At 36.2% G+C, this 25,684-nt stretch overlaps 1 protein-coding gene across 2 annotated transcripts in view; it reads right to left on the reverse strand.

The window, feature by feature from the left end:
- The window catches only part of TMEM62 (transmembrane protein 62), a 72,498-nt gene extending 48,635 nt beyond the window's left edge, over nucleotides 1-23,863 (reverse strand). For both annotated transcript variants that reach the window (XM_044665097.1, XM_044665096.1), the window contains exons 1-7: nucleotides 23,669-23,863; nucleotides 23,380-23,491; nucleotides 19,685-19,822; nucleotides 16,780-16,825; nucleotides 8,486-8,627; nucleotides 5,917-6,041; nucleotides 5,660-5,782 (exon numbers count right to left, since the gene is read on the reverse strand). In XM_044665097.1, coding sequence (XP_044521032.1) covers nucleotides 5,660-5,782; nucleotides 5,917-6,041; nucleotides 8,486-8,627; nucleotides 16,780-16,825; nucleotides 19,685-19,822; nucleotides 23,380-23,491; nucleotides 23,669-23,863 — 881 coding nt within the window. The remainder of the gene's footprint in view (nucleotides 1-5,659; nucleotides 5,783-5,916; nucleotides 6,042-8,485; nucleotides 8,628-16,779; nucleotides 16,826-19,684; nucleotides 19,823-23,379; nucleotides 23,492-23,668) is intronic.
- Nucleotides 23,864-25,684: the final 1,821 nt, after the last annotated feature.

Consider the following 25,684-nt stretch of genomic DNA (forward strand, 5'->3'; position numbering starts at 1 on the left):
TCTAAACTTCCTGTGGAAGTTTAGGGGTCTTTCAAACTACATTTCCCATGATTCCTGACTTACATAATGACGTAGGCAGTTACATAATGGCATGGACCAGAGGTTAAAAATGAGTGGCTGGGCTTGCACTGTCTCTTTCTGGCTGAAGCAGCATGGTGGCAGACGTAATGGCAGGTTTTTCAAATTGACTCTTAACATGGCACGTGGCTTCATTTTTCTAATGGCTACCAATAAATCATTTAAAACCATAATATTTTTAAATCTATCCTTTTATATCCATTTTATTTCTTACAGGTACAAGGGCAACTAGGCCTACCTGTATTAGAAAAGAGTAATCTGCAAGCTTGAAGCAGTGCAACCTCTACCTCAGGAAGACAGAAGAATCACAACAGATAGATAAGTTAATGGGGGGAAAAACAACTTGAAAATTGAACAAAAGATAAACCATAAAAAACCCTTTTATCTTAAAAAGTTACTTTAGTGACAAGGAAGTTCAAAATACAAACTTGGGAAAAGGGCAACAATTTCCAAAAGGAAATATGAAGTCTCAAAGGAAAGTATGAAAAGGATGTCAGGTCCCAAAAGACTATCTGGAAGAATTTGAAAAGAAGTTAAAAAAATAAATAATGAGAGAATTGACAGAAAAACAACAGCTGGGGGGAGGGGGGAGAAATTCACTGAAGAAATCAAGCCTCTAAAAACTAGAAATGACTAAAAAGGAAAGGGAGGCACAAATAATATCTTGAAAAAAACAATACCCTAAGAATAGAATGGACCAAAAAGAGGCCCCAAACCAAAACAAAACACCAAAGAAAACAACTTTTTATAGAGTAGGAATGGCCAAATGGGAAAGGGAACACAAAAACTCAAGGAAAAAAATAATTTCCTAAAAAGCAAGCATTATCTGCAATGGGAATGAACTAAAACCATTCCCAATGAGGTCAGAAGTAGAGCAAGGATGCCCATTATTACCACTATTATTTAATATTTTACTAGAAATGGTCATTGTAGCAATAAGAGCAGAAAAAGAAATGGAAGAAGCTAGAATAAGCAATGAAGAGACAAAATAATCCCTCTTTGCAGATGTTATAATGATATGCCTAGAGAATACTAGAGAATCAATGAAAAACCTAAAAGAAATAAACAACTTCAGCAAAGTTGCAGGAAACTAAAGTCAACCCACATAAAATCATCAGCATTTCTACTTGCCACCACCAAAATCCAACAGCAAGAGATAGAAAAGGAAATTCCATTTAAAATAACTTTAGACAATATAAAATACCTGGAGGTATACTTACCAAAACAAACCTTACAATTATATGAACACAATTACAAAACACTCTTCACACAAAGTCAGACCTAAACAATTAGAAAAATATTAACTGCTCATGGATAGGCTGAGCCAATATGGTGAAAATGACAATCTTACCTAAATTAATTTGCCTATTCAGTGCTATGACAACCAAACTATCCAACAATTATTTTGTAGAACTAGAAAAAAGAACAACAAAGTTCATCCAGAAGAACAAAAAGCCACGAATATCAAGGGAATTAATGAAAAAATATGAAGGAATTATGCCTGGATGTACTAGATATCAAACTATGCAAAAAGCAGAAATCATCAAAAACAATCTGGTACTAGCTAAGAAACAGAGTGGTAGATCAATGAAATAGATTAGGTAATCAATACACGGCAGTTAATGTCCAAAGTGACTTAGTGTTTGATAAATGCAAAGATCCAGTCTTCTGGGGAAAGAACTCACTATTTGACAAAAACTACTGGGAAAACTAGAAAGCAGTATGGCAGAGATTAGGCATGGACCAACATCTCACACCTTACACCAAGATAAAGTCAAAATGGATACTTGATCTAGAAATAAAGGTTGACACCATAAACAAATTAGGGGAACACAGAAAAATTTATTTGTCAGATGTTTGGATAAGGGAAGAATTTATAACCAAACAAGACAGAGAACATTATAAAAAACGAAATAGATCATTTTGACTACATTTGTATAAATAAAACCAATGCAAACTAAAAGAGAAACGAGGAGTTTGGAAAAAAAATTTATAGCAAGTGTCTCTGACAAAAACCTCATTTCTCAAATATATGAAGAACTGAGTCAAAGTTATAAGAATATAAAGCAGACCCCAATGGAAAAATGGTCAGAGGATATGGAACAGGCAGTTATCAGGGAAAGAAATTAAAACTAAGGCTCCAAATCACTACTGATTAGAGAAATGCAAATTAAAACAACTCTGAGATGCCACCTCACACTACCAGATGAGCTATCATGACTAAAAAGGAAAATGATAAATGTTGGAGGGGATGTGGAAAAATTGGGATAGCAATACACTACTGGTGAAACTGTGAATTGATACAACCATTATAGAGCAATATGGAACCAGGTTCAAAGGGCCACAAAACTATGCATACCTTCTGCCCCAGAAATATCACTACTGGATCTGCATCCCAAAGAGAACAGAAATAAGGAAAAAGTACCTATCTGTACCAAAATATTCTTAGTAGCTCTTTTGGTAGTGGTGAAGAATTTTAAATTGAAAGGTTGTCCATCACGGGGGAATTGATAAACAAGTTGCGGTATATGTGATGGAATTATGCCATAAGGAATGATGAACAGGATGAGTTAAAAAAAAAACCTGGAAAGAATTATATGAACTGATACAAAGTGAAGTGAGCAGAACCAGGAGAAAGATCTATTTAGTAACAGAAATATTATACAATGATCAACTGTGTTATATTGAATCTCTGGGAGCTAGGAGTCCACACTGTGATTGACAGGTGGATCCGTTGGATGTTGGAATGTTCCCAGAGAGGCGTGCAGACACAGAAGAGGGCAGTTGGCCCAAGGGGGTATAAAACACCCTGCCAGCCCTGGCAGAGGTTCCTTTCTTTCCCTGAGACCTGAGATCTGTGGATCCTGGTCTTTTGTGGGATTGAGACTTGTAGACTCAGTCTTGCAAGCTCCTCCTGTTTGTTCCTGTAAGATCAACAACCTCTACCCAGACCATCATCTCTTATTCTACTGCCCCTAGATATTAGGAAATCAATCATCTTAGTAATCTAGGTTTCCCAGGGTCCGGGAGGGATCCGGGAAGTGGGCAGGAGAAGAAAAAGAGGGTGGAAAGGGGTGGATATCTCAAGACTGGTTAGGCATATCAAATAGTAAAGGAGAAGCTGAAACATAAAACAGCAGTTTGCCAACTCTGGTGTGGCTGTGGCCAGGCTGGACCAGAAAGAAGCTAACCATCCTAATTCATTTACTTGCCTACAGTTTAGAGATTCATCATTACTAAATTAACTAGGGTCTCCCAATACCTCTATCCAATTCCATTATCCTTCTTTGTTTAAATACAATCAAAGTTTTAAAGTACCTTCCTGAAGTGGTGATTCATAGCTTCTTTGGGAAGGGAGAGACACAGTCAGATACCAACCTTACCCAGCTAAAGAGCCCATTATATAATATCAATTAACCCCAGGTGGGTCCTGAAGGGATATCATCCATTGACCTAAAGGATCCTGCCTGGGCACTGTTATAAAGGAGAGGTGTCATCTCATCCTCTCTCTATACTTCATCTACATACATCTAGTAGAGAGTATTATTATAACAACTGTGAAGACTAAACCATTATTAGTAAAGCAAGTCTCCAAAATAACGACAAAGGACTTATGATGAAAATGCTATCCACAGCCAAAGAAGGAACTGTTGGAATGAGGGCAGATCAAAAAATGCCATCCTTCACTTTATTTCCTTCATGAGATTTCTACTGTATGTGTGATATGTGTTTTCTATCATGAAATTAGCAATATGGAAATATGAATCACAGAAAAGTACCCATATAACTATAGCAGACTATTCACAGCTTGGGTGGGGGGATAAAAATCTTAAAATATCAAAAAACAATAGTCAAAAAATTATTTCTATATATAACTAAAAAAAAGTGAGAAAAAATTTATTTTAACAACAAAAAAAAGAATTTGATATTACACCAAAATGTATCTTTTTGTTGAGAAAAAGGATATATTTAAAAGGAATTAGCAATGAGTTACCTACCAGTATTAAAACCTACCACCCATGGGGCAGCCAGGTAGCTCAGTGGATTGACAGTCAGGCCTAGAGACGAGAGGTCCTAGGTTCAAATCCAGCCTCAGACACTTCCCAGCTGTGTGACCCTGGGCAAGTCACCTGACCCCCATTGCCCACCCTTACCACTCTTCCACCTAGGAGCCAATATACAGAAGTTAAGGGTTAAAAAGAAAAAAAACTACCACCCAAAGTCTTAAGAATTGTATAAAATCTTAGAATAATTACAAGCTTAAGATATTTCCTGTGATGTCATTTCCAAGGAAACCACAAGAATCAAGCTACAGCTCAGATCTGTAGCCATGTTTTACCTCCTGAAACTTAAAAAAAATGAGTCCTAGACTACTAGTAGAATAGAATAGGAGAAGTTTCAAAATCAACTACTAACAACTGCTGATATTGGTAGGCAGTATATTAGATACCCTTTGTAAAAAATAACTAGTTTCTATACCATAGAATACTTCTTTTTAGAGATTAGTTGCCTGTTACTTATAACAGAGCTCTTTTTCATCTTGGCAGAGAGTGAGACAAATAGGCACACTAATTTGTTGTGGTACAACTATGAATTAGTCTAGTCAAAATTTAGAATTTTCCAAGAAAACTTAATAGAATTTTTCACTTTTGACCCAGTGATCCTACTAATGGTTTTATACCTTGAAGAAGTTAATGACAAGAAAAGGTCTGAACAAAAATATTCATAGAAGCGCTATCTGTAACAGCCAAAAGAAAAAAAGTAGAATGTATACTCAATAACTGGGGGATAGCTAAAAGATCATAGTATGAAAATACAATATAAATACCACTGCACCATTGGAAACAACAGATATGAAATATGGGAAGAGTCATAGAAATATGAATAGACTTGCATAAAGTGATGCAGAGTAAGGAAGCCAAAATGAACATAAACTTTTGCTGAATTATGTGAGGAAAAAAAGGCAACTATAGATAGAAACAAACTTGAATCAAATACATTAGACCACATTGATATTAAGGCCCTCTCCTTTTAACAAATAGAAAACTACTGGGGCAGCTGGATAGCTCAGTGGATTGAGAGTCAGGCCTAGAGACAGGAGGTCCTAGGTTCAAATCTGGCCTCAGACACTTCCCAGCTGTGTGACCCTGGGCAAGTCACTTGACCCTCATTGCCCATCCTTACCACTCTTCCACCTAGGAGCCAATACACAGAAGTTAAGGGTTAAAAAACAAACAAACAAACAAACAAATAGAAAACTACTAAATGGAAGACTGCAAATATTACCATTTCTATTTAATGGTTTTTAGGAATTATAGTTGTAGACAAGTCAAGTGGGAATATGCTTATGTTTTGTGTAATATTTCAAAACAATTCATCAATAAATACATTTTTATAGATTTATATCTTCAATTAAATTTAGCCTGATAGTTTATCACCTATACTGAAAGAAAAGTATACTGAGTGATTAAAATTCTTTAGTCCAAGGCTCTACCCCACCTGGTAGAAACCTATTAGAATGCTCGCATCAAATCCAGGAAAGAACATAGCAACCTCTTGCTGGTTTCCATGGTTCTCTCACCTCCTGTTTTTCTTCCAATCTCCTAGCTCTAGCTCCAGAGTACCTTTCGGATGTCGAGCGTGCAAAACAGGCATCAGTCCACCAAGTAAATGGAGATGGCCACACATGTATGCTGTGGCAGAACTAAATGATAAAAAAATCAAACAATGTTTATAGGCTAGGTAAAACATGATATCTTTGGATGATCTCACAGAAAAATGGAATAGAGAGGTCTCAAACCCAAACCATCAATTTTGGATCTGAAGGTTTTGACTTACCTCATTAATATTCGTATTCCTGGAGATGTAGAGATGATAGTGGATGTTGGATAATGTCCAAACCAAATAGTATGGTTGCTATGTCTACTCTTCCAAGACAGAAATGTTAGCTCCTTCATTTGTTTCTGAAATAGGAGGGAAATCATAGGATATTTCATTATTACCCGAGTAAAAATATGGCCTAGCTAACATATAATTTCCTTGAATAATAATAATCATTATTATTATAATTAGTGCTGACAATACACCAAATTCGCATATTTCATATTTTTCTATGTGCTTTTATTTATAATGTGACCCTAACCATAGTAAATACCAGAATCATGAAGTAAATAGCAGTATTATAAAAATTTTACAAAGAAGGAATATAAAGTCATAACTTGCCCAAAATAAAAAAGAAACTCAGTGACTCTATAGAAAAAAGTTTCTAGGTCTCTTATTTAATCCACTTCACTAAGCTTCCTAAAACAAAATATGTAAACCAGTCTTTAAAAATAAAATGACTAGGGGGCATCTAGGTAGCTCTATGGATTGAGAATCAGGCCAGAGATAGGAGGTCCTGGGTTCAGATCTAATCTCAGATCCTTCCTACCTATGTAACCTGAGCAAGTCACTTTAATCTCCATTGTCTAGCCCTTACCACATTTCTGCCTTGGAACTAATACACAGTATTGATTCTAAGGCAGAAGGTGAGGGTTTAAAGAGAAAAAATGACTAATATTTATAAGCCTATCTCCTCTCTGAGATAAGGGGGCCATAGTGTAATATAGGATTTTAGCACTGCCATGTTGGCTTAGGGCAAACCTGTCAGTTGCCCTGGATGGAATGTTGAAGAGGGCATGAGTCACTGGGCAGATACCAACTGGCTGTTGAGCTGAGAGTATAAAAAGCCCTGGAAACCCAGGGCTGGGTTCTTCCCTGACCTGACTTCGTCTTGACCACTCATCTACCCCTTCCCCTGAGCCCGGGAGGTGGGAGTAAAGGGTGGTGGGATTGGAAAAGGATGGTGGGAGAAAGAATGTGGGAATTAGAATTTTAGGACCCAATCTTCTAGAGCAACACAATATTATTATTCGTCATCATCTACAAGACTAGCCAATAGATCAACTCAATTTCCTAACCAGAGACCGCTTCACTCTGGCCACAGCCCTCGGTCAGCCTAGACCTTCCAAGGACCTCTACCAGCTTCAGTCAGATAAACCTCTACAACAGATCTTAGTATTTCCAAGCCTTCTTACTATTGCCCTGTTCCTTTCCCAGTTATCAATAAATGCCAAAGCCTTAACCAGTGAATCATGTGGTTATTTCCCTACCATCAAAGGCTAGGAGGACAGGCAACAGGAAAGGATTCTGAGAAGTTTGGGCTGGAACTAACTACATTGCTGAGGCGCAGGAAGTTCTACATTCACTTCCTGCCAGCCTGCCATTAACCAATAGGAGCCTATTTCCTCAGCAGGGAGGGGCCGGCTGCCTGACATCATTTTTTTTTAAACCCTTAACTTCTGTGTATTGGCTCCTGGGTAGAAGAGTGGTAAGGGTGGACAATGGGGGTCGAGTGACTTGCCCAGGGTCACACAGCTGGGAAGTGTCTGAGGCCGGATTTGAACCTAGGACCTCCCGTCTCTAGGCCTGACTCTCAATCCACTGAGCCACCCAGCTGCCCCACTGCCTGACATCTTAAAGGAGCCTGGTGGCTAGCAGTGAGGTTTCACTGGGCACTCAGTTCCCAGGGTTTGGATCCTTGTACTTCCATAAACAAGTTACAAGCCCAACTGAGATTGCTCACTCCATCCTAACAACCAGCACTATCCTCCTGTTAGCCTTGTTATCAGCTTAAGGCCCCTGTTGACCCATTTTCTTTATTACAGTAGTCCATAAATACTTCTATTTATAAAGTCATAAAAACTCAAACCTTAACTTAGGTACCAGAGAAGATACATATATGGTTCAAACCTAAAAATTTTTACATAATAAATCATTATCCATTTTCACTAGGAAATTACTGTGAATGTGGATTTATGGTAAAATTCTATCTAGAGACATTTAATGATTAATAGCCACAATATGACTTCAGTGATTCTCAAAATGTGAATACCACCCAAATTTGGTGTAGTTAATAACTGATAGCTAACATTGAGGGAAAAAAGCCTTTGCTATTTGCTTTGCTTAAAATATGGGCCATAAGTAGGAAGTGGCAATAAGTGGGGGTTGGACAGTATGATATGGTACACAAAGCCAGAATCTTGTCAGTTGGTGTCAGGATATCCTTCTCCCTGAAAGACTTGGGATTGGGGTACAAGAGAGAAGGGTAAGAGCAAGTATAATAATGAGGGCTGAAATTAAGACAGATAGCCACTAGCTTGTCACAGCAAATCAAGTCAATAATGTTTATTAAGCACTTACTACATACTCTGAGGCATTATGTTATAGACAGAAACTGCTATAACCACAGTGAAAACTTTAAGAACCTCTAGATAAGGTTATTAGTTACCTAGTTCAAGGGGACTTGATGTACCAAAGCCAGTTAAAAATGAGAAGACTATAAAGAGAATTGTAATTTTTACTATACCTTATTTAAAATTCCAATGAAATTAAAGGGTTTCTTGGGTCCTGGGTTGAGAGTAGCATCCACATAGATGAAAGAATAGTTTCCAAAGGGGGTTTTATGGGTATAAAGCATTTGGCCATGTCTACGCAAGGCAGAGTATCTCCTACAAAAATAAGGTATAGATATTTTCAGTACAATCCAAAAAAAGAATCAAAATTTTCACTCTGATATCACACTACACTTCACTTCCTCATCAAAAGAATTTTGTGTCTGACAGACAAGAAAATGGAGCTAAAATGAATTCTAAAAATTGGAGTAACTTTTCACCTTTTCTATGTAAATATTCCTCAGAAGTAAAATGTTGGGGCAGCTGGGTAGTTCAGTGGACTGAGAGCCAGGCCTAGAGACTGGAGGTCCAAAGTTCAAATCTGGCCTCAGACACTTCCCAGCTGTGTGACCCTGGGCAAGTCACTTGACTCCCATTGCCTACCCTTACCACTCTTCTGCTTTGGAGCCAATACTGTGTATTGGCTCCAAGACAGAAGGTAAGGGTTTTAAAAAAAATTTAAAAAAAAAAAAAGTAAAATGTCAAGCCATCCAGAGATATTTATCCCACCTTGTAGATAATAAGTACACAGTGCAGAGGAATATATATATATATATATATTTCTCACACATACTGGAATATGCTATGATAGAGATGTAATTGTTTATTCCAGCATGCATTCATTTTAATTTTTTTCTAATTAAACATTTCTTTAAAAGGCATCCCATGTAGATTAGAAGCCTTTCCAATAAGATCAGGAGTGAAACAAGGATGCCCATTATCACCTCTATTATTTAACATTGTACTAGAAACACTAGCAGTAGCAATTAGAGAAGAAAAAGAAATTGAAGGTATCAAAATAGGCAATGAGGAGACTAAGCTATCACTCTTTGCAGATGATATGATGGTCTACTTAAAAAATCCTAGAGAATCAACTAAGAAGCTTGTAGAAATAATCAACAACTTTAGCAAAGTTGCAGGATACAAAATAAATGCACATAAATCATCAGCATTTCTATATATTTCCAACACATCACAGCAGCAAGAGGTAGAAAGAGAAACACCATTTAAAATCACCCTAGACAATATAAAATATTTAGGAATCTATCTACCAAAACAAACACAGGAGTTATATGAAAACAACTACAAAACACTTTCCAAACAATTAAAACTAGATCTAAACAATTGGAAAAACACTGATTGTTCATGGGTAGGACGAACTAACATAATAAAAATGAACATTCTACCCAAATTAATTTACCTATTTAGCACCATACCTATCAAACTACCAAAAAACTTTTTTACTGAATTAGGAAAAACTATAACAAAGTTCATCTGGAATAACAAAAGATCAAGAATATCAAGGGGAGTAATGAAAAAAAAATGTGAAGGAAGAGGGCCTAGCAGTACCAGATATTAAACTGTACTATAAAGCAGTAGTCATCAAAACAATATGGTACTGGCTAAGAGACAGAAGGGAGGATCAGTAGAATAGACTTGGGGTAAGTGACATCAGCAAGACAGTGTATGATAAACCCAAAGAGCCCAACTTTTGGGACAAAAATCCACTATTTGACAAAAACTGTTGGGAAATTTGGAAAACAATATGGGAGAGATTAGGTTTAGATCAATATCTCACACCCTACACCAACATAAATTCAGAATGGGTGAATGAATTTGAATATAAAGAGGGAAACTATAAATAAGTTAAGTGAACATAGAATAGTTTACTTGTCAGATCTCTGAGAAAGGAAAGATTTTAAAACTAAGCAAGAGTTAGAGAAAATTACAAAATGTAAAATAAATTATTCTGATTATATCAAACTAAAAAGCTTTTGTACAAACAAAAACAATGTAGCCAAAATCAGAAGGGAAACAACAAATTGGGAAAAAAATCTTTATAACAAAAAACTCTGACAGGGGTCTAATTACTCAAATATACAAGGAGTTAAACCAATTGTATAAAAAAATCAAGCCATTCCCCAATTGATAAATTGGCAAGGGACACGAGGAGGCAATTTTCAGATAAAGAAATAAAAAGTATCAATAAGCACATGAGAAAGTGTTCTAAATCTCTAATAATTAGAGAAATGAAAATCAAAACAACTCTGAGGTATCACCTCACACCTAGCAGATTGGCTAAAATGAAAGAAGGGGAGAGTAATGAATGCTAGAGGGGATGTGGCAAAACTGGGACATTAATGCATTGCTGGTGGAATTGTGAACTGATCCAACCATTCTGGCTGGCAATTTGGAACTATGCTCAAAGAATGCCTGCCCTTTGATCCAGCCATACCATTGTTGGGTTTGTACCCCAAAGAGATCATAGATAAACAGACTTGTACGAAAATATTTATAGCCGCGCTTTTTGTGGTGGCAAAAAACTGGAAAATGAGGGTATGTCCTTCAATTGCAGAATGGATGAACAAAATGTGGTATATGCTGGTGATGGAATACTAATGTGCTCAAAGGAATAATAAACTGGAGGAATTCCAAGTGAACTGGAAAGACCTCCAGGAATTGATGCAGAGCAAAAGGAGCAGAGCTAGAAGAACATTGTACACAGAGACCAATACACTGTGGTAAAATAGAATGTAATGGACTTCTGTACTAGCAGCAATGCAATGACACAGGACAATTCTGAGGGACTTATGGTAAAGAATGCTACCCACATTCAGAGGAAGAACTACAGGAGTGGAAACAGAAGAAAAACAACTGCTTGAACACATGGGTTGAGGCAGACATGATTGGGGATGTAGACTCAAAACTACCACACCAATGCAACTATCAACAATTTGGAAATAGGTCTTGATCAATGGCACATGTTAAAACCAGTGGAAATACGCATCAGCCATGGTGGTGGTAGGGGAAGCTTTGGGGAGTTAAGGCGAAAGTAAGAGCATGAATTATGTAACCATGTTAACTTTTCTAAAAAATAAATATTAATAAATGTTTAATAAAAAGGCATCCTATGATGTACTGAACATCTTATTGATCATAGAGAAGATATGATTCCCACCCTTCAGAAGCTATCATTCTATATACTTTAATGAATGTCAAATATTCAGCAAAAAATTCAGTAATTTAGCCAACACCCCTTCAGTGTCTACCACGTACAGAACTTCTACTGTCTGACTGACTCTTTGAAGTAATACAGTGATAATTGGGGTTCACAAAGATTTGAGCTTTAAAAACCTTTGAAATTAAGGCCTGGCAACAGAAGAACTTTCCTTTATCAGAGGACCATTCTCTCTGTTTGAAGAGACTCAAAAAGGTTGGCCATCTGATATATTTTTTTCCTCCTCAGGAACTCATGAAAACCATTTTTTAAAGCACAGAAGGAATGACAATCTGTAATTGTGGAGAGAATACCCATTTTGACAAAATTAAAGATCTGTTAAATATTTGAAGCATGAATATTACTGTGCTAAGTACTAATGGAGATAAAAGTTTAGATAAGATATGATCTGTGCTATCACATAGCTTATAGTCTAGTGGAAGAATCTGATAAAATTATAAAACAAAGTACTACATGATAAATATATGAGGGATGGGCAAATATGTGAAAGGTAAAGCTAAAGAAGAAAATATCATTTTGGAAGGGAAGATATTCTAAGCATTCAGAATAATGCAGGGGGAAAGGACAAGAAAAAGCAAAATGTGTAAGGGGAAAAGTCTAATTTGGCTAGAACATCACAGAACATAGAGGGGAAAGTAATTTAAAACTATGAAAGAAGGATGGTACTAGACTGCAGAGGGCCTTGAATACCAGGCAAATGAATTTGATTTGATAGACAATGGACAGCTCCTGAGGATTTCTGAGCAGAGGAGCAATGTGATTCAGTTATGTTCCTATGGTCCATGGGAATAATTTATCAGATAGTGGTATTTCCATAATTGGTTGCAGCAGGGAAAGAATCCTGGCAGGAAGATTTGATGTCAACAAAACAGGTAGCTCTTAGCCTTAGGGCAGCAATCAAACGTGGTAGGCCATAGCTTATTTTTGTTTTGTTTTTTGTTTTTTTTTTAACCCTTAACTTCTGTGTATTGACTTATAGGTGGAAGAGTGGTAAGGGTAGGCAATGGGGGTCAAGTAACTTGCCCAGGGTCACACAGCTGGGAAGTGTCTGAGGCCGGATTTGAACCTAGGACCTCCCGTCTCTAGGCCTGGCTCTCAATCCACTGAGCTACCCAGCTGCCCGACCATAGCTTATTTTTAAAAGTTCCTGGCATTTGAATGGTCAACTGTCAGACAACAATTTGGAATTTATGTAACGTGACTAAACCATTTATATCATTTGAACAAGAGATCCATCCCATAGCTATACATACATCCCAAGATGATCAGACAGAGGTCTTACATAAAACAAAAATGTATAGCAGCATTTTTTTTATGGTAGCAAGAAAATTAGAAAGATGAATAATTGATTGGGGAGTAGCCCAACAAATTGAGGCATATGAATACACTGCATTATTATTGCACCATAAAATAAAAAGAATATGAGGAATTTGGAAAAAACAATATGCACGATTATTTCATTAATGCAAATGTAGAGAATGCTAAGATGAAGCCAAATTCTGTGTAACCTGAATGACTAATATTGGTCCCAAAGAAGAACTAAGAGAATTCCCCTCCCTCCTTTCCATGGTGGGGGGGGTGGAGAGTGGGGGGAAAGGCAAAGGCTCAGAGAGACAAAGAGTATATAAAAGATTGCATATACTGCCAGAGAGTTACTGTGCATTCTAATGTGTGCTTAAACTTTTTATTTGTTACAAGGTAAGATGAATAGAGTAGGGCAGAATAGGAATATATCAGAAATTACTATGATATAAAAACTAAAAGCATGAATAACATTTTAAAAAGTTAAAATGAAATTGAGTGTGTTAACTTCCAAGTTATTAGATAGATTAAATACTATGTCTTTCAATGTCTAATTTTCATTTTGTATATAAAGATTCCTATTTGTAAAAGGGGTATGTGTATTTTTAAATTTAATTTAATTTTTTACTGTTTCTTTCAGAATTTAGATAGTGGTTTTCCCCTTGGGATCTGTGAACTTGCTTTTTTTTCCCTAATATTTTCATAACTGTGTTTCAGCATAATTGGTTTCCTTGGCAATCCTACATATCTTAGTTCACGTATTTAAAAATATTGCTGCAAGAAGGGATCTCTAGGCTTCATCGGAATTGCAAAGGGGTATCTAACACACAAAAAAAGATTAACAACTCTTACTCAATGGTGTTTTAGTCAACAAAACTTATTTTTGTTTTTCAAAAAATAAAAAATGGTTTGGAAATTCTAAGCAATAGACCTTCCATTTCAAAAAAAATCTAAAAAGAGGTAATAATAATTACTTGTATTTTATATAGTGATTTTCAATTTATAAAGTATTTTTCTCATATCAACCTCATGAGGGGTCACTGAAGTATTAAAATATCCATTTTATATATATGAAGAGATTGAGTTTGAGAAAGATGATTAACTTGCCTGAAGTCACAGAACTAGATAGTAACAAAAATGGGATTCTAGCTCAGGTTTTCAAAAACTCTGTAAGTATTGTACTTAATACGTAAGAAAAAGAACAAAGAATTTTCTAAAACTTGAAATTACCATTTTACCACAGCTTTCTTTGAGACATAGTTACTATAATATATGCCTGACAGTAAATATTATTTCAGAAATTATCAGTAATATTAGAAAACTGGTGGATTTTGAAAGTAAAATAGAATTTAAACAAAGGCAGCATATTCTACTGCCTCTCTTAATATTTTTAAATACTCTGTCCTTTCGAATTTTTCCTCCTTTTTGTTTTTTTTTCTCCCTTTTCCTCCATTTATGTCTTTATTACTATTTTTACTAATTATTTTGAATGGCTTATTGTATTTTTATTATTCCTAAGAATTTCATGATCTCTTATTTGCTATTCCTCATGTGTGTTGAGACATGTTAATATACAATCTAAAACCAGAGGTTAAAATATGTAACATTAACATGGCATATTATTCTACAGAAGAAAACTGTACTCAAGTTTAGAACTTATAAGTATGAATGAATTTCTGCACTATCTCTGTGTGGGAATATATAAATGCATGTATATATCTATACATATAGGTAACACACAGGCAGACACAGAGATAGAAATATCTTGATGTAATGCAGAAAATAAATCTTTGACACACTGGAGAATGAAAAATAAAATTCTTGGTTAAAAAATATAAAGGCAAGGGCAGCTGGGTAGCTCAGTGGACTGAGAGTCAGGCCTAGAGAAGTCCTAGGTTCAAATCCGGCCTCAGACACTTCCCAGCTGTATGACCCTGGGCAAGTCACTTGACCCCCATTGCCCACCCTTACCACTTTTCCACCTATGAGCCAATACACAGAAGTTAAGGGTTTAAAATTTTTTTAAAAGTATATAATAAAAAAAAAATATAAAGGCAAGAAATCCTGATGATCATCTTTGGAAATTCCTTTGCTGAGCACTCAGTGTCATCCATAATGTGACTCCACTCCAACTAACATTATTTCCTATTACTGAATGGGAGCCTTCTAAAGAGTTGCCTCAGTTTCCTGAATTGTTAAAATTAGGATACTAATAGCACCAACCTGACAAGGTTGTTTTGAGGAACAATGAGATAATGCTTGTTAAGTACCAGTGCCCGGCACACAGAAGATGCTATATAAATGATAGCTTTTATTATCAATAGTAATAGACACCCTAATACAGAATTGGTAGAAATTGTTCAACTATCCTAAAAATCAAATTAGAATTGCATGAAGAGAGTGACTAATTAATTCTTTATGCCCACCAACTTCTCTATTGAGTACTATATGCTATAAGGATATGTGGCAAAAAAGTATTATGTATAACAAAATATTCACAGCAGCACTTTTCATTGGAGTAAAAAGCTGGAAACAAAATGGCTAAGCATTAATTGGGTAATGGCTAAAGAAATTGTCATGTATGAATGTAATGAGATGTCATTTCACTAATAATAAAAGGAATAAGGAAGTCTGAGAAACATAGGTATATGAAATGGTACAGAGTAAAGAAAACAGAACCAAAAGAACAATAAACACAATGATGACAATTATGTAAACAATAACAACACTAAAATGCAATCAAACAAATAAATTTTAATGAGCAATCTAGTCCTGGAAAACTGATCGGAATTACATCTTCTTTCAGTAAAAAGGTAGGAACTATGGATAGGGACTATGGTATAAAATATAAAATGTGGACACTGGATTAGTGACTGCTTTTTTTTTTTTAAATTACAAGGAAGGATCCAATGGAGAGGAAAGAGGCTTAAAGTGAAATAAGTATGGTATAAAAATAAAGGTAACAAAACTTAAAAAAAATAAAATAAATATAGTAAGTTTCTGTCTTAGTAAAGTCAAGCTTCTTATCATTATCCATATACTCATCCATGCTTCTAGGCCTTCATTCATGCTTCCCCTCTTCCTCTTATATCCTTCTCTACCCTCTTCAAATCATACTCACTCGCAAAGGCCCGGATCAAATTCCTTGAAGTTTCCCCATTCAGGTCCACACTTCTGCCTCCTTTTTATAACTTCTTAAAGCATTTATAGCTTGTACAACATAATTTAGTTCTAAATCATATGCTTTCCTACATTGTTTTCTGATGTTTTCCCAAGCATGTTTTATTTTCCCATATGAATTAAAAGTTCCTTGAGGTCAGAGATGATATCTTATACTAATCTTATGTCCATCACAGAGTCCACCCCAATGTTGAGCACAAAGGTGAAACTCAATGAACATTTGTTTTGGTTCCTAGGTGCAGAGTAATACTGCTATAAATGTGAAATTTATTTAAAGATAAATACTTAAACCAGGAAAAGAAAAAAATGGCTGGCTAAAGAAATATTATTGAATGGCAACGAGGAAAAAAGGACTTTATGGTATATTAAAATTACAACATGGAAACAGTAAACATAAGATTATAAGAATTTTTAAAAACAATATACACAACTGAATGAAAACCCTCTGCTCTACACTTTCCTTAGAGACAGAAAAGAGGGCACTCTTCCCTTTTGATAATATAAAAGGCTTTATCCAGGTATAAAAAGTACATTTGTCAATCAGGGCTTCCCCTTTCATAATTTGTATCCCTGTGGTAGAGCACCTGGAATATAACAGGCACTCAAGAAATGCTTGTTGATTGATTGATATTCTCTCCAAATTGACTTTACTCTTCCTAAGTCACTGCCCACACACAGTGACAAGTCTATTTCAATTCATTTCAGTACCTGTAATAATTCTGGATACTCTCCAGATCTGGAATGTTGAATGAATCTATAGGGGAAGAAAAAAAAAAAAAGCTCACACAAAGGTTAATGATCAAGCAAAGATCATTATCATATCTCTATAAGTACTTTATACAATAGAATGCCAGTTACTCAGCTAGGAAATTAATGAAGAAAATAGTATTTTGTTACCAAGTAACAAAAGACCTGAAGAACTCTGAACAAACTACAGGTAACATGAAAATTTTATTAACTAATAGTAGAGTATGTAATTTACTGAGGAACAATGTATACTTATAATTAGATATTATTTTGAATCAACTAGTGTAGACCTAAAAAAGTTTGTTTTGGGAGGATTTTTTTTTGGCAGAAAGGGCAATTCAGGGTTTTTTTTTCACTTGTGATTAAAAAGGGGATGGGTTTTATTTGTTAAGATATATATGATTTCTTTCTAAACTGCAGATCACTTATAATAAAATATAAATGTTTCCTCTGTGTAAGGCATTCCACTAGGCAATGGAAGATTAGGGACTTACCCTCTCCCTACTGGACTCCTGAAGAAACTCTGGGAGTTAGAAAGGTTAGGATAGATTCTAGATCCTTTGCAAGTCCATGTAGGTATGTTGTGATTTCAAAGAAACTAGATGCTTGGTTTCCTTGCCAAAACTATTACTCACTTTTGTCTTCTGGGAATCTATTAAATCTTCATTAACCTTGAGAACAGGCTGAAAATCCAATTGAGGCCAACAATGAAAATTAAGTTAATGTGTCTCAGGCTCACTTTTAACAACCCTCCTGCCAAATAAAGGAACAGTCTTCAAAACCTCTTGAGAGAAACAAACAGCCCTCTTAACTAGTGAAAAGGGTTCACAAGACCTAGAAGAAATTACATAATTTAATTCTAGCAAATACTCTTTAGTACTTAAGTGTTTTCGGAGTTTTCAAAATCTATTTCTTATATGAAAAAAGTGAATGGGAGGAGCTAGGTAGCACAGAGGATAGAATGCCAGGCCTGGTATTGGGAGAACCTAGATTTGCATACAACTTTTTTTTTTTTTTTTAATTTTAAACCCTTAACTTCTGTGTATTGACTTATAGGTGGAAGATTGGTAAGGGTAGGCAATGGGGGTCAAGTGACTTGGCCAGGGTCACACAGCTGGGAAGTGTCTGAGGCCGGATTTGAACCTAGGACCTCCTGTCTCTAGGCCTGGCTCTCAATCCACTGAGCTACCCAGCTGCCCCCTTGCATACAACTTTAAACACTTCTTAACTGTGTGATCCTGGGCAAATCACTTAACCCTTAATGCCAAGCTCTTGTCACTCCCCTTAATTAGAATCAATTAAAATTGATACTAAGACATAAATTAAAGGCTTAAAAAATAGGGGCGGGGGGGTGGGGGAGAGAGCAGCTGAGTAGCTCAGTGGATTGAGAGTCAGGCCCAGAGATAGGAAGTCCTGGGTTCAAATCTGGCCTCAGATACTTCCTAGCTGTGTGACCCTGGGCAAGTCACTTAACTCCCATTGCCTACCCCTTACCACTCTTCTGCCTTAGAACCAATACACAGTATTGATTCTAAAACAGAAGGTATGGATTTAGGAAAAAGAAAAAGGAAAAGAAAAAAGTGATGAAGCACAAAATTTTCATAAACTCATTTCCAGGGGAAAGGCCCTTGGATCTGAAAAGACCCAAGAGACAGTATAAATCTTAATAGAAAAAAGCATAGTTAAATATTTATTTTATAACATCTTAGCATGTAAAGCATAAGAAAAAGGTCAATGACCTTTTTATGTTTGGCCTAAATTCACTATATGGATTACACAGAGAAGAGATGAGACAGTTCCAGCTCTCAAGAAGTTTATTATTTAAGGAGTAAATATACTGAATACACAGGAATAAAATATTATAGATTTAGACCTGGAAAGGACTTCTCAGGTCAACAATTTTGGTCCAACTACAAATATACTCATATCCATCCATGTATAAAAAGGTCAAATTCCATTGTAATTACAAGGGACAACCTTAATTATTTAATTATGCTAAAATCTATTGTATTGAATATCATTTGCAATAAATGACAATATTTTAGCTTGAAAATGTCATTTATATAGGTTTATTAGTTATTGCAAAAAAATCTGATGGGTACCACCTATACAGCTCAGGAAAAGGCAAAAGTTTACAGAATCATCAGAGAATTACAGAGAATTAACTCTGAGAGCTGCTTTATACAAGTTATTCATATATAGAAAATTATATCATCCATCAAATGGATAGCTATGTAATTCATCTAACAAGATAATCACATTGATTCCTAAACTCTTAGAACTTCAAGGGCCCTCAGAAATCAACTGGTCCCACCCCTTCATTTGACAGATTACAAGTAACCTGATGCTTGGTCTTTCCCAAATTCATATTCCTAGTACTTGAAAGAGCTGGAACGTCAACTCATTCTTTTGAATCCAAGTATAGAATAATTTCCACAAAGCTAGCATGCCTCTATGATTATAAAGAATAGTTCTTATGGATTAACTCATTAATGATGAAAAGAAGAATAATTTAAACTAATAAACATATAATCTTAAAGGGCACAGAAAGTTTTAGGGAAGTTCATTACAAGTATTTTAACTTGCCACATATATATATATATATATATATGTGTGTGTGTGTGAAGAGTCACTAAAATAATTTCATCCCATATGATAGTTGTAAAGTAGAGAACAACTACATTTTCACTTGGTTTTAAAATTGTCATGCTCTTTAGAAGCTAACAATATTATACAAGGTTTTACTACACATTTGTGGTATATTTCACACAACTATATAATATAGTTCAATTGTATTAGAGCTAGAAAACAAACTCCAGGGAGAATGTTGCCTTCAATGATAATCCAAGTATTGGCTCCCTCTTACCATGATTTCCTCTGATATCTAGCCACTTGGTTTTTTCTGTGACTCTGGTTTTCTTCAGGACATTTTGATAAGCCTGCCATTCTGCTTCATGTTGCATGGTTCCCAAATGATCCCTTTTCAGGCTATCTGTGAGGTCACCTGTAAGCATACAAAAAAGTGCTCTCTTATTCTAAACTAAGTTCCAGAGAGTTAGGCAAATCATGTCCATTGTGTAATAAATAGGGTTAGAGGTAATAGTTATCTACCTGACTAGATCACCTGCATTCAAAGCTACACACTAAAATGCAGAAATTTTCTCAGTATAAGTTTAATTTATAATGTCACAAAGTATCTATTTTAGGTAGGTAGAGGTAGAAATAATAATTGGATCTTCAATTACCATTATATAGGGAATTCCTAAATAAGGAAACTCCCTCTAGCAATGCAGGTTGGCAGTTTATCTGCAACATTTAATCTTATAGACACTGAGAAAGTTAAATGACTTGGCTAGGATCAGTATGTATTGGAGGAGGGACTTAAATCAAAGTCTTCCTGGCTCCCATGCCACCAGCTCCTGCTTTAGGTGACTTCAAATCATGTCTCATCTAGGCTAGTTCAGGAAAATCCCAACTATCCCAATCATCATCTTCTAAAACCTTGCCAAATACCTTAAAGGGTCCATAATCTAGAACAGAGGCTCATAATCTTTTTTGTGTCATGAAATGCTTTGGCAATCTGATGAAACCTACAGATTTCCTTCTCAAACTAATGTTTTTAAATACACAAAATGCATTAGATTACAAAAGAAGTCAGCTATACTGGAATATAATTATCAATTTTTTTTAAGTTCACAGACCCCAAGTTAAGAAGATCCTAGAGGATTTTCCATACTAGAACTTCACTATCTTGATTTTGAGGACTGCCTTCTAATATCTCTATTTCATCTAGCCTTACTTTTCCCTACTCCCTTCCACTTCCAGAGCCAAGAACTATGATCAAAAGTTCCAGGATGGGGTGTATTAACCTGCCCTCTGAAGGTCATATCTACAGTCTTAGTTACTCACCCCTCCCTATCACTCCCATTAGAAAGTAAGCTCTTGGGGGCAACTGGGTAGCTCAGTGGATTGAGAGCCAGGCCTAGGGACAGGAGGTCCTAGGTTCAAGTCTGGCCTCAGACACTTCCCAGCTGTATGACCCTGAGCAAGTCACTTGACCCCCACTGCCTACCCTTACCATTCTTCTGCGTTGGAGCCAATACACAGTATTGACTCCAAGACGGAAGGTAAGAGTTATTAAAAAAAAAAAAAAAAAGAAAAGAAAAAGAAAGAAAGTAAGCTCTTTAAGGGTAAAGTTTGCCTTTGCCTTTATAGTTGTATAGCCATGTACACACACATTTATATAGCAATTGGTAGGCATATTATTATTTCCACTTTATAGATAGGGAAACTGAGGCAAGCAATTTAAATGATTTGCCAATTGAATTAAAATGATTCACACAGTTGGATGTATGAGACAGGATTTGAATTTAGGTCTTCTTGACTAATCCATTATTCCTCTATGAAATAATCTCTTTAAATAGAATAATACCTTTTATGGTGGCAAAGAATTGGAAATTGAAAGAATATCTATCATTTGGGGAATGGGCTGAACAAATTGTGATATATGATGGTGATGGAATATTATGGTGCTATAAGGAATGATGAATAGGATGATTTCAGAAAAAGCTGGAAAGACTTAAACATTAATAACATTACAACTGATGCCGAGTGAAATAAGAAGAACCAAGAGAATATTGTACACAATAACAGCAGTATGATCAACTGTGATAGACTTGGCTACTCTCAGGAATCCAGGACAATTCTCAGAGATTTAGGACAAAGAATGCTATCCACCTCCAGAGAAAGAACTGTTGGAGTCAGAATGCAGATGAAAACATTTTTCAATTGTTTATCTGGGTTTATGTTTTGGGATTTGGGTTTCAAAAGAAAACTGACTTACAGAAATGAACAATATGGATTTTAAAAAGTAATTTTTTATTTAAAATTTTCTTTCAAAAAATAGACTAGTACAAATTTAATCACAAGTTCTAATAGGAAAAAATGTTGATTTAAGAAAATTAGTTGAGAATCTGTTTTGCTTGATACATATTTTTAAGAGGTATTTTTTTGTCTCCTTGCCTTTTTAATGAGTGAGGGAGTAGAAGGTGGAAGATTAGAATTCAGAACTGAAAATAAAATAAAATTTAATTAAAAAAGAAAATAAAACTAGGCAAGTAGTAGATATCTCCATCAAAGTTTCCATGTTATAGGATATTAGTTGAGTTTCCTAAGGATGCTCCCTTAGCTCCAAGAAGAAAAGTTGAAAAGATCCTCTTTCAAATGCCTATCCTAATAAAGGGTTTAGAATTTACATGATTTGGTTCAAACAATCAATCAGCAGTTAGTAAGCACCTACTATGTGCCAGGAACAGTACTAAGCAATCAACTATTAAGTAATCTGAGCCAGAGTCACAGAAACTATGGGTTCAGACAAAAAGGTCTTGAATTAGATATTTCAACTACTCTTCTGAAGTTTACAATTTAGAGGACTAGAGCTAGAAGAAACTTAATAGTTCCTCCAAAAAATTCACCCTTGCTCTATACTCAGTTCACCTATTCAACAAACATTTATTATTCATATTTGTCTTTGCTTATTATGTACAGAGAACAACCCTAAAGTAAATGCAAGATTTGAATGGAATATGATCCCTGCCACAGAGTTTACCATGTAATATAGATAAGATATAAATACAAATAATGAAGAGTATCTACTAAAATTAAAGTAGTTCTACCTCTTTTCTCTTAAGATTCAGAAATAGAAATTCAGAAATCAAAACACTAAAGCACATTCTAGACTCAAGTGTCTGTATGTCTATTGTGTTTTTTACTTTGTTATAACATCTGTGAGGTCACCTATTAAGTATACCAAAAAAAGTCCTATCTCATTCTAAAATAAATTCCAGAGGAAGTCAGTTGGATTTTGTCTTTTACATAGTCATATAAGACTATAACAAATAACTAGCAATGAGAGACTAAAGAACTCTGATCACTGTATAATTATGTTAATTATATATAAAATATATAGGATTAAAATATAAAATATATAGGATTAAAATATTGGTATTTTCTTATAAAGATTCTCAGTATGATCTAGATTTTAGGTTCTAGAGGCTTTAAATTTCCCAAGTGAAATGCAAAGTTCAGATTCCTTAATTTTGTCAATGTGGTTGCTCTCCTTAATGGAGACTTTGTTATTTGTGTTTATAGTAACTCTACAATTTTTTCTTTAGCATTCATTTTTTGAGTTCCAAATTCTCTCCGTTTTCCACCCACTAAGAAGGCTAGCAATTTGCCACCCTTTATACATGTGAAGTCCTGCAAAATATATTTTCATATTAGCTCTCTCCACAATTTATGAGAGGAACCATCATCGACATTATCATTTTATCAACCTACGGCCAACACGACAAGGAGAGCACTCCAAACTTAGTAAACACCTGTCCTTGGACAACATCCTTTCATTACCAGCTTTGTTATGTCGATACGCTTCCGTATCTAGCTTTTTTTTATCACAGGCTGGTCTGATCCACAGGGAAGGACACAGGATGCCGACCCTGCATGGCCAAAGGCGGAGAAGTAGGACATTCCACGCTCCGGTAGCTGGGAACCACCGCTTACCCGTGACTAAGACAATGACGGGCCGGATGATGTCGACAGTTTCCGAACAGAACTTCTCCAAGTCTGTGACTCGGCCTCGGTCAAAGTACTTGCTTATGTGGAGGTCCGATATCTGCAAAGCAGCAGTTAAACATGAAACAGGGGCCCGTCAGGAGGGGAAGCACGTCAGATCGGGCGGGTGAGCTAGCAGGGTATTGCAAGGCCTTCCCCGGGCCTCGATCCCCGCACGGAGGATCCCTTCGCGGCCCGGCCGGCGGCCAGGTCTCCTCCCGCTGCCCACGCTCCTCACCTGCAGACCCCATAAGATGCCAGTATTCTTATCCCCGGGCGCCGGGAAGGGCCTCAGGATGCGTTTGGGCGCCTCGGGCGCCTCGGGCACCACGAGTGAGGTCCGCTCCACCAGGCCATAGTTCTCGAGCAGCACGGCTGCCAGAACCGCGACCGCCAGCCCGGCCACCACCTTGAGCGTTAAGCCCACGGACATCCAGCCTCAGATCCTCTCTGACCAGCTGACAGACAGCCTGGAGCCCCCGGGAGCCACTCTGCCTCGCACTTCCGGGACTCTATGATCCGCCCGGGCTGCAACCGGACTGAGTCCCGGTCCCACGAACACGCCCCCAGGCAAGGTGCACGTGTCCCGGAATGGATTAGCCTCCAGACCTTCTCCTGTCTCTCTCTGGGAATCGCTCTGGCCGGTACTGACCAGGGACACTTTGTCATATTCAAAGAAGAAACCTGAGACCATGTCTAGACCTTTTTACAGATTAAGAAACAGTTCCGGGGAGTGACTTGTCCAAGTCTAGAGCTGGAGGGAACCTCAGAGGCCATCCAGAACATTTACAGATAAAGAAACCGAGGACAGTTAACTTTATTTACAGATAAAGTTAACTGAGGACAGATTTGTCCGGGTCACACAAATTACTGGCACAGGAAGCAGTTCCGCCTTACCAGAGCAAGGCGTCTGATCTTAGAGATTTAGGGATAACTTTAAGTGGTTGGAATTTTTCTCTAGTGCACTCTCAAGTTCCCATGCCCTATGTTGACTCCAATATGATCACTAGTTATTCTCTCTCCAGTATCAGTTACTAGTTAAAATTTCCCCATTGTCATTTAATTAGTAATTATCTAAAGTTAAATACTAAAAAAGAGTATTTCCATAAGATGCTACTGACTTTTTTTTAAGTATATGATAAATTCCACATATTATCCAGGGTTTGTGGTTCCTTCTAAACTTCCTGTATTTTTATTAAAATGTTACAGTGGCCCTCTTTTTTAATTACCATTACCATTAGTAATTCTCCTTCTAAACTGAAAACCTGAGAGAGGGGGAAAGGGGGAAGAGAAAAAACTATAACAAAAATAATCAAACAAAAGGAATCTAGACACTGACAATATTCAAAAATGTATGTCTTTCCCATCACCTTAAGTCTATTATCTCTTTTCAGTAAACTAACAAAAAAAAAGTAACAAGCTTCATCATATGTCCTCTAGACATAGGTGGTCATTGCATTGATCAACATTCTTAAGTCTTTCAATGGTATTTTTCTTTATAGTGTTGTTGTCCTTGTATAAATTATTTTAGTTTTGCTCACTTCAAGCTACTAGTTCATATTACCTAGGATTCTCAACAACCATATCTTTATTCATTTCTTACAGTGCAATAATATTCCATTACATTCATATATCACAATTTCTTTGATCGATTCCTTATTGAAAAGCACTCCCTTAGATTCTAGTTCTTTGCTTCCCCTCCCCACCTGGAACCCCCCTTTAAATCCTGCCTTTCCCTCTTCCCATGCTGCTTACTTGGTAGTTTGATGTATTTTTACCCCATACTCTGTGTCCATTTCAGATGAGTAAAAATTGTGATATTCACTTCCTCTACCCCTTCTATGTTAGAAAGAGTATTTCTTCATAAATATATGAGAAAATCTCCCTCATTATGAAAAATAGCAATTTCCTTTCCCTTATTCCTCTCTTCTACATTAGACTATTTGTTTTGTTCTCCCTTCTCTTTTCCCTCTTCATATCCTCAGCACCAAATCAATCTGCTCCCCTGATAATAGAGTAATAATAATAGCTACCATTAGTATCACATTTTGAGGTTTGCAAAGACCTTAAAAAACAGTATCTCCTTCAATATTCATAATGACTCTATGTAGTGGGTGCTATTATTCTACTCATATTAAAGATGAGGAAAGCAAGACTGGTAGGTCAAATGGCATGCCTTTTTAAAAACAAATGTTTTCTGAAACACAATTCTAAAAAAACAGCCTTTGGAACATGCTTAATAGTTTTCCTGCCT

This window comes from Gracilinanus agilis, chromosome 2 (genome assembly GCF_016433145.1).
Source record: "Gracilinanus agilis isolate LMUSP501 chromosome 2, AgileGrace, whole genome shotgun sequence".
NCBI lineage: Eukaryota > Metazoa > Chordata > Mammalia > Didelphimorphia > Didelphidae > Gracilinanus > Gracilinanus agilis.